Consider the following 10,564-nt stretch of genomic DNA (forward strand, 5'->3'; position numbering starts at 1 on the left):
TTGAAAACAGACTACCCTACCCATTTGTAAATAGAGGGGTTTCGAGAACGCTCGGATGCCGGTGTTTTGCTTCCCCTTAACTTCTTTCACACACTGTTGGACTTTTAAGGCAAAGTTGGTATATGAGAAAGTTCTAACCAAGTGAAAAAAAAAAGTTTGTCAGATGATAAAAGCTACAAGGTTTATTTAATAGGCTACCTAAAAGCATTTTAATTGTCGCTTTTCCGGTTATGTCAACTGGAAAGAGGGCAAAATAGCTTCTTGCAACATCAAATATTTAAAAAAAAATAGAGAGAGAGAGATAGAGAGAGAGATTGTAAAATCAAATCAGACAACTTTAGCTATCATAATCAAAGATGTTTAAATCTTACAAATAGGCTACATCAGCAAATACATCAATAAAATAAAAATAAGAAAACATCCATCCCACATCGCAATTGATCTCTGAGCCACATTTGGAAACATGTTTAAAAAGACAATAAATTACTCATTTTTATGTCGCTGTAATTGTCCACTGTACGCTAGATGGCAGCCCGATCCAGACATTATAAGCATGTACAGCGCAGCCTTCGGCATTCATGCACAAAAAGCCGGTTTCCCTGCGCATTATACCAAAAAACTTCCCTCGTTAATAAATCTGTTAAAACATACACTGAATGATGGATTTTTTTATACTTTACACTGTCATGATAGTCTGATTCCTCTTTTTTTCGCCCTGGCTGGCAGCGTGATCTGTTTCCTATCACTGGTAAAGCATTCCGTTAGCCTACTGATATCTTTCCAGTCAGACTAGTGGTAGTTGTCGCGCTTTTCCAATACTTTTTATGTGTTGATTTATTTAATCGTTTTGCTGAGAACTGGGTATATTAGTGACATCTGAAGATGTGATTTGTGCATTGATTTGCAATTTCGAGCCCGTACTGTTCTGCCAAATGACGTAAAATGCTAATGGATCCTTCACAGTTCAAATCCAGACGTTATAATGGGTATTTTAGAAATTAAGACTACAGCTTCGAACAAAAACACTTTCAACTTTGCGTGACTCGCACCAGTCCTTCCGCCTCACGCGCATTTGTTTATATTTCACGTGCGCGTATAGTTCGCTCATTGCTTTCATCCCGTTTTCCTCTTCTTTCTGGGTTTTCTTCCTCTTTTTTGTGACAATAGACGGTCCATTCTAATCGGGTTTCAAAGTAAATAGCAGCGCAGGGGCGAGCGCAATGTAAATTGTGCTTGTCAGAGCCCTCAGTCGTAGGTAGCGAGGAGCGAGGACTCTAACCAATGGAGTGAAGGAGGCTTGGCTAACCTTAGCCTCCCATTTTCTCTCTCCCCCCTCGATGCAGGGTTCTGACCAGTCAGTCGCCTTTGATTATCAGTTGCCAGCAGCCCCTCTCTTGGCTCCTTGACACGAGCACCATATAAGGCGCAGCGATCTCCATAGAAACGTGTCAGTTTCAATAGTAGTGTCAAAGTTCACTATATACAGACATTCGCGCAGATCTCCGTTTCGGAAACATTGCTCCGCTGGTACTCCCGTTAAAACGCATTCTTTTTTGGGTCTCTGCTTCTTACATATTCCAATAGGTTTTTTTTTCCTTTTTTTATCCTTGCTCTGTTCCTACTGGAGAGGTGAAACTACATAGGCACTCGGGCGACGTTGTTTTTTTGTGTGTTTCTTTTGCTGGACCAGATGAGCTTTATTCATGAACATAGATAGAGAAATCCGTTCTTCAGTGTTTCCTCCTCTACAACCGCGAAGACGGAGAGAGGAGCAAGGAAGAAAAAGGAGGGGAATTTATTTTGCACAGCACTTTGGATCTCCGGTCCACCAGAAAGCTATTATTTCTGCTTCAAGGTGAAGATTTTTTATTGCGGTATTTTTTAAGAAACTCGATTTTTTTTTTTATTACGTCTGGGATCGCTTTCTCTCTACACGATTGGGTTCCCGAATGGCTGACTGCAATTTACCTTGGAACTGGCCTCCCGACAATTGCATATCCTGATCGGGTGCCTTTCTATCGACTCCGGTATTTTGAATGTATTGATCATTTTCTGCTTTTACTTTTTTCCTATGAGATTGAGTGCTCCGATTTGAATTCGCGCTGCCGTTCGTCCAAGACTTCTCTTTTCCCTGCTCCGATATCCGAGCGACCAGTTCGCTTGAAAGCACTTTTCGGGCCCGAGATATGGCAATGGTAGTTAGCGTTTGGCGAGATCCGCAGGAAGACGTGGCCGGAGGACCTCCGAGCGGCCCCAATCCAGCAGCTCAGCCGGCGAGGGAGCAACAGCAGGCGGCGTCAGCGGCACCACACACTCCGCAGACCCCCAGTCAGCCAGGACCCCCGTCCACACCAGGGACGGCTGGCGACAAGGGCAGCCAGAATTCTGGACAGAGTCAGCAGCATATAGAATGTGTTGTTTGCGGGGACAAATCGAGCGGCAAGCACTATGGTCAATTCACCTGCGAAGGATGCAAAAGTTTCTTCAAGAGGAGTGTCCGAAGGAACTTAACGTATACATGTCGTGCCAACAGGAACTGTCCTATTGACCAGCATCATCGTAATCAGTGCCAATATTGCCGGCTGAAGAAATGTTTAAAAGTGGGCATGCGGCGGGAAGGTGAATATACTTTTCTAAACACGACACACTATTGCTACACAGGTTTATTGTTCAGAGACATCTTACGTAAAGCTCGCACTATGCACATACAAACGCGAAATACATTTTGCTTTGATTGCTTGCTAAAGAGTGTCAGAAGGCGCGTACAAGCAGTAGTAAATCCGCGACCACAGGCAGGATCAGCATGCATCTTACAAAAGTAATTTTGTTTGCACAGACAGGCAAGCATCATATGCACCCATTTCAACTCAGCCAGTTACATGAGATATTAAAGACACCCATGAACGCTGTATGTGTGTAAAAGAGAGAAAGAGAGAGATGAAGTGTGTATGTGTGTGTGTGTTCATGTGTATGCGCGCGCTTGCGTGCTGGAAGACTGCTTAAAAGCCTACTCCATTCACTAACCCCATAGTATAGCTAAAATAAATAATAATATGTGGTTTTACCTCTGAACGTAAGATGTGTGGATCTGTTTTTACGCCGTTGTCTAAAGTAAACGTTTAGAGGCCTGTCTGTCCACACACAGCCTAAGCTCTATGCGAACAATGGCCTTTGCAACTTACTCTTAATTACTGACCTGGACAAAACTGATATTTATACCCCCTATATTGTTTTAAAGTAATAATTAGTTCAACGTAAGAATATGCTAATACACATTATGTTTGAAATCAATAATAAAAACAGTATTCGTGCTCGATTGTAGGTAACATTTTTTTTTTTCTGTTCCAGAGTTAGCCTACTATCCTGAGAGTTAAATAAATATAAACGTATTATTACACAAATGTATGCATATGTGTATTACACGCATATGTCAAAACAGTATTAGAGTGTAGCATTTGTAACAAGAAAGAGGCTGGTGTCTTTGAACTAGTTCTAATGTATAGTAGAGATTTAAGTCCGGTCCTCGTTCACTATAATGTATATTACATTCACATAACAAAAAATAAATAAAAATAAAAATAAATAAAATATATATATATAATTAAAAAAATGAGTGGATGCACTAAAAGAGAGCGAGAGATAAAGAGCTACAGAGTGTTTGTATATCTTCATATTAGCTGTTGTAATTCATAAGCAGAGGTAAACATTACCAGCTAATAACCGACGTGGTTATCATTTGACATGATTTTTCTTCGAAACGCAGTGCCTTAAACAGATTCTTATTTAGTTTTATTGTCGTAGCTTTAAACAGCAGTACAGAGTAATCATGCACTCGAACTAAAGCTTCCACATAAATTATGTTTCTCAGTTCTGGATGTACATTTCCTCTCCCTTTCTTTGTTTTTGTCAGCGGTTCAGCGAGGAAGAATGCCTCCAACCCAACCGAACCCGGGCCAGTACGCGCTAACGAACGGGGATCCTCTGAACGGTCATTGCTATCTCTCCGGATACATCTCCTTACTACTTCGGGCCGAGCCTTACCCTACTTCTCGCTATGGCAGCCAGTGCATGCAGCCCAATAATATCATGGGGATCGAGAACATCTGTGAGCTCGCAGCTCGCCTGCTCTTCAGTGCTGTGGAATGGGCGAGGAACATCCCTTTCTTTCCCGACCTGCAGATCACCGACCAGGTGTCCCTGCTCAGACTGACATGGAGCGAGTTATTTGTGCTTAACGCGGCTCAATGCTCCATGCCCCTACATGTGGCCCCACTGCTCGCCGCCGCCGGCCTGCACGCCTCACCTATGTCGGCGGACCGCGTCGTGGCCTTCATGGATCACATTCGTATCTTCCAGGAGCAGGTCGAGAAGCTTAAAGCACTGCACGTCGATTCTGCAGAATACAGCTGCATTAAGGCAATAGTGCTCTTCACATCAGGTGAGTGTGTGAGACGAGGCCTACTCACAGACATAAGGGGGCAATGCAATACGGGGTGGGTAAGCTTCGGCATCGACGCTATAGTTCACTAGTGGGTCTCGAGCTGACTTTGTACTCTAAAATATCTTTAGCGCACAAGTCATAAAGTGCTAATTCAAATGTGATCAAAGCCATTCAGAAATATTTAAGATTTAATATAATGCAAAATGTTGCATATTATTATACTAAACACGGATGATAATAAAACTAAAGTATTTTTTGCGAAGGTTGAGAAATATAAAAAGCATAAAATTAAATATATCAGCTTGAATATGCATTTCTCATTCATTTTACGTGATGTAAAATATTTAGGCCAAAATTTGTACACTTTGTGAGATAAGTCCATATCTCAGAATATCTTTCATATGCTCAACCACTTTGGTCCACAACTGTACATGAAGCCACAGAGTGCATACACAAATATACATCTGGGGCCCTCTCTGTTGAGAAAAGCTGACTACTGAGGCCTCTATTATTAATAATTGATTCTTAGCTCGAGTGATATTTTTAAAGGATATTTTAAATGAATGCGCAGATATATCCATCAGACTGGTGTTTATCTGTTTACTGAGGGGTTATTTAGCCAAATAGTTAAAAATGAGCTAAGCTATAACAATTATGACAGATCAACATCGATCGACACCAAATTACCCTCACACTAGCTTTATAACTGATGTTTATATTTTTAGTATTTCTTTCGACAACAGACGAAAAACATAAGAATAAAGCGGACTGTTGTTTTTAAATAGTTTTACACTTCGTAGTTTGCCTTAATTATGATTTGATCTTCGTAGGCTATTATGTTAATTAATTTTATAATTAATATTAACATAAACTATATTTATTTTAGAAACTGGATTTATATACCTATGTTTTGAAAATTAAGTAGCCAATACCAACTATAACACCATTACCCCTTCAAACGTCTCGAGTTTGGGGCAAAGGTGCAAGCTACACACACACACACACACACACATATATATAGATTTTTTTTTTTTTTTTTTTTTTTTTTTTTTTGCAATTAGTCTAGCAAAGTTACTTGTCCACTAAATAAAATATTACGTATTATTATTTATTTATTTTTAACTTAAGGTGAAATTAAAAGAGGCGTTCAGGTTAAAGTAGGCCACGGTAGGTTGGCCATCTCGTGTGTTTCCTTAATTTTCAGAAACATGCCTTACTGTTGAATGTTTATGGAATGCCAAATCTTTAATGGTAAATTATAATTAATGTTCTGAGCGTATAATCTATACCACTGAAATGTAACATTGTATTTGTTTCTCAATGACGTCAGTCTCGCACGGTAGGCTACCATCCTTGCCATGTTTAACAATGAATAGCTTACAAAGCACTCAGATATTTAAGGTCTGGGCTGGGTAACGAATCAGAACAACTTGATGAAAATATTTCTGTAAGATCTGAAATGTGGTTCAGTAATAACTATATATTTTGATTCGTAGCCAGTCCGAAGTGCTGCGTAAAGTTTTGGACATATGGTCTATATGTTTCACATGATGGATTAATAATTAATAATGCGCCCACTGATTTAGTCTCCTCTCGGTTTCTTTCTGATTAAGAGTAAATCGTTAAGTAAACTAACAAAAACATTCTTACACATACGAAACACATTACACTGTGTTTTGCTGAATTCTCTCAGTTTTTTATAGCAGTTCTTTCTGCACAAGCTGGCTGCGACGGAAGTGACCCATGAGGTCACGTTACTGAGAGGTTTCAGCAAGGACTTAGCACAGTTCAGAAGTTCAGAAGGTTATTGTATTTGACCGCCGTGTGTTCCAGTCCAGTGCAATTAAGATCAGTCTCCGAGGCATGCTGTACACAACGCCCTTACACTTTAAGACTTAAACCAGAGAAAGCGTAAACTCTTATTTTGAATATCATCAGCACAGCCGCCATATTAGAATACTGATAGAATTCGTATTGGCCTGACGATGGTGCTCATAAGTGAGGACGTTTGGCTGAACTGATATTGGCAGTTCCAGTTAACCCATAGGTTTACCCCATTGGCGTTCATGTGGTATTTGTAAACATATTTTGACATAATATCATTCATTGACATGCACTATTAAAGTAAAAAGGTTTCTTGTAAAATACATGTCTTTCTTTGAAATTTAGGCGGTTGTGTCCTCAAGCAAGTCCAGGCTAATAAATGTGATTGCTTCCAGCGGCCTTGCCTCCTCGTTCAGACTCACAGCAGAGGCAACTGCTGGTACAGGGAATCGGGCGAGAAATGACTTGGTAGCATCTGGAGAGCAATTAGGTCATAATTTGGTTATTACCATGCCCAATTCTCTGTCAGATATGAAGCTGGATATTTCCATATTTGACACAAGGCACGAGCGCCTTCTCCATCCTCTTCGGTCGAGCTTGTCCCTGCGTACTCTTTGTTTAGTCTGATTTGTGAGCTTGCATGCGGTGTGTTCCCTGCAACGCAGGGAGTACGTTCTGTTACTCTTGAGGGATTGCACAGACGTATTGTTTATTTATATTGCAGGCAGCCTCATATGCTGCGTGATGCATGATGTTGGGCTCGTGTTTGTTCATCTCACTTTGTCAACAACACGTAATGCTGATGCTGAATGATAACCTGGGCCTCTTTTCTGTGCTGTGTTTTGTCTATTCAGACGCTTGCGGCCTGTCAGATGCTGCACACATCGAGAGCCTGCAGGAGAAGTCTCAGTGCGCCCTGGAGGAGTACGTGAGGAGCCAGTACCCAAACCAGCCCAGTCGCTTTGGCAAGCTTTTACTGCGACTGCCTTCTCTCCGCACTGTCTCTTCGTCTGTAATTGAACAGCTGTTCTTCGTTCGCTTGGTAGGTAAAACTCCCATTGAAACCCTCATCAGGGATATGTTATTATCCGGGAGCAGCTTCAACTGGCCCTACATGTCCATTCAATGATCCGAATGAGCCAGTGAAACAAAAAGACTAAAGGACCAAAATTCTGCAAGCCCTTTCAAGAAGACTATATATATAGGACCTAATTTCTGACCACTTAGGAAGACATTTTTTTTTTTTTTTTTTTTTTTTTGTCGTCTTCTGGGACCGAAATGGAATATGTAATGTACAAAGATTAAAGAACTGGACGTACTCCCGTGTAAATCCATCGCCGTCATCAAGAACATTCTCCATTTTGTAAAATACTAGTCTTTATTTTCATTTTCTTTTTTTCTTTTCTTTTTGTAAAGAACAAAATACGTACAAATAAAATGAAGAACATCATATGCGCAGTAAATGAGCGAGACTTAGCGGGAAAGAAATTTCCAAGCAATTATAAGAAATGTCCTGTGTCTATGTATCTCTGTTTTGTATTTTTTCTGGTTCTAAACCAGTTTTTTTCTGTGATTCTATACTAATGATTTTTGATATAACCTTTTGCTTCTTATAATGAGTGCGATATATGTTGTTGAAGATATGTTCTCCAAGAATTAAAATTGAAGTGAGAATTTAAAAATAAAGAAAAACATTAGACAAATAAGACACAGTCTAATCGCAATGACAATTTCACTGATGGTTGAACCTTCCCCCACTTGATGCTATGGACATGCAACTTCGGCAAATCTGACCTCATGGACATTTTAAGGAGAGGACACACCGGTGAAACTTTTTCTTGGTCGTATGTGTGTGCGAGTGTGTGTTGAGTCAATCATCAGTCATAGATAAAAGACATGAAAAATCAAAAGCACTTTTAATATATCATTTTCAAATACATTTTGTTTGTTTCGTCTTGATATTTTCGCTATTTCTTTTTTTTATTATTGGATATTGCCTTTCATTTTTGCTCAACCCATGATATGCCTGTGCAGAAGGGTCGCGTGAAGTTGTGTGATGGTGACTATACTATTAAAAAGGAAATAGGCAACTCTGTCTCGCTCTCAGCAAATTCTATGTTCTCCATGCTATTAATGAACTGTTCTAATGGCGGCTTTATTTGGGATGTGCTTTTACATGATGCATATTTCTCTTTGCTAAGGAAGGCCTTACCAAAACACGTGTTTCATTATTATTGGGCTGACCCTTATGTTGACACAAAATATCAAGCCCGTCAAGAATAGTTTTGAAATACTGTAAAACCTCTATAAGCAGAATACCACAGAAGGTACAGATGCAAGCATTACTTTTGATTACTTTTGGAGGCATAATTATTCTGTGTAGGTGTTGGTGAGCATGTGCGTTTTATATCTGGAGTCCCCGTATCGTGCGCAGAATTAGATTTCTGTGACGTTGCTACCGACTGGTTCAAAGATCTATGCCTGTTTCAGCGCATTAATGTTTAATATTTTTCCCAGGCTGAACTGAAAGGCTTGCTCATAGTCAAAGAGAAGATATACAGAAATACTGGCCCTCTAATAAGGCAATGAGGACTGCTTCTATCACCACTGTTAAATAAATAAATAAATTGAGGGGGAAAGAAAACAAATCCATCTAAACTCTGTTATTACTATTATTATTTTTAGATGATCGCGAACGGATCTGTGTTAGGACAGATGTTTTCCCCAGTATCGCAGCAGCAGTTAGGCTATATGTGTGATCAATCTAGGTATATGTATAATGCCGCATGTAAGCCGGTCGATAGGAGCACTAAATGTGATGTATCGTACCGAGATAGAGAGAAATTCATGTGCAGCCTCATATGATTGGTTAGAACGACGAAAGGAAATCACTTGATGCTCAGATGTGCGCGATTGTCCTTCATGTGCACGTAAATACCTTTCACATGTGATGTTTACGGTGGGAAGGAGGCGTGTTTTTATAAGTAGGCTACTGTGACAAGAACTTTCGCTGACCCCAATGTCACTGCATTTTTTTTTTACCAAGCGCTAATCTATGTAGGCTACTCAAGCAAGTTCGTTATAGGCTAAGTTGATTCCCATAAAAAGAGCATTACATAGGCTAATCACAAAAATAAAGTGCGGGTTAGGCCATGCCCTAATTATTCCGGATTCAGACTGTTTTTCAATGAACCCGTAAGGTAATTCTAGCGTTGACACGTTTTATATAAATAATCTTTTGCGCTTAAAGCGCCCTTAAAAGAGATCTGTGATTCAGCAAGTGAGACATAATATCCTTCTCTGTTGTATTTGTATTCGAAATATATATGCTCGATGGGGAAGATTCATATAGTGTTCATTTCATCACATGATCTTTGGAGGGGCAATTAGCTTGATGATGAAGTTAACGAGCATATGTGTTTTATTTTTGCCTCGTTTTTCCCAACATACAGCCTATATTAGCGCTGTAAAATGAATTTCCATAAGAAAAAAAAAGTCAAATGCAGGCGAGACCATATATTTTTGTGACTTTGTTTAATTGCGCATTCTTTGAATTAAATATGGTCAGGTAAACTATTAGAAGAAGAAAAAAATTCAATGCACACGGGAATTCTGCAGATTTTATGGAGGACAAGTGGAGAGACGTTGCTAGAAACCAGGCATTTTCACAAGACTAGCTAGGCTATAAATGTGTGGCGACTTAGTCAATGTGCTGTCGATTTTTAAATCAAAATCAGTAGCCTGAAATTACCTAAATATGACAACAAAGGCAAGTGTGCCCTTGTTTTCTTATATAATGCTTCGACTGAAGAGTTGACCATTGCATTGAGCTCAAACTTAAAACACTTTCATGTTCAGCAGTAATAAGATCAAAATCCCTGAAGAATTTTTCCCTCTATTTCACGGGAAATAGCAGAATAAGAGGAACACGTTCTGTTGAGATTTACATTTGTTGGACTTGAGGCTATATAAGGACTGAATTCGTGCCATGTGTTCCTAATTAACAAAGCAAAATGGATCCATAAAAGAACATGAATCATATGCAACAAGAAAAAGTCTATTCTAGTCTCTGTTCGAGACGCATGTCAGCATGTTGTGTAGGCTATTGCACGATATTTGAATGTAGCTTTCGTTATTTGTTTTCCACAGCGTCGATTTTAAATGCACATGATCTCAATCTCAGTGGTTTCAGTCGATTTCTTCACTTAGGTCTAAAGTGGGTTAGAAGGTTAGCATAGCATATTTACCTCACGAAAAGGACTACCAAATGACTCAGACATACAGTTTTCCTACAGAAAA

General features: G+C 39.6%; 1 protein-coding gene across 2 annotated transcripts; it reads left to right on the plus strand.

The window, feature by feature from the left end:
• Positions 1–1,380: 1,380 nt before the first annotated feature.
• Positions 1,381–8,360, plus strand: LOC113049288 (nuclear receptor subfamily 2 group F member 1-A). Of its 2 annotated transcripts, none has more exons than XM_026211500.1 (3): positions 1,381–2,619; positions 3,911–4,438; positions 7,120–8,360. In XM_026211500.1, the coding sequence occupies exons 1-3, from the start codon at positions 2,187–2,189 to the stop codon at positions 7,392–7,394; spliced, it is 1,236 nt and encodes a 411-aa protein (XP_026067285.1). In that variant the 5' UTR covers positions 1,381–2,186; the 3' UTR covers positions 7,395–8,360. The 2 variants fall into 2 exon arrangements, with proteins under 2 accessions (XP_026067285.1, XP_026067286.1); XM_026211501.1 differs by having other exon boundaries at positions 3,914–4,438.
• Positions 8,361–10,564: the final 2,204 nt, after the last annotated feature.

This window comes from Carassius auratus, chromosome 30, assembly GCF_003368295.1.
Source record: "Carassius auratus strain Wakin chromosome 30, ASM336829v1, whole genome shotgun sequence".
NCBI classification, from domain to species: Eukaryota; Metazoa; Chordata; class Actinopteri; order Cypriniformes; family Cyprinidae; genus Carassius; species Carassius auratus.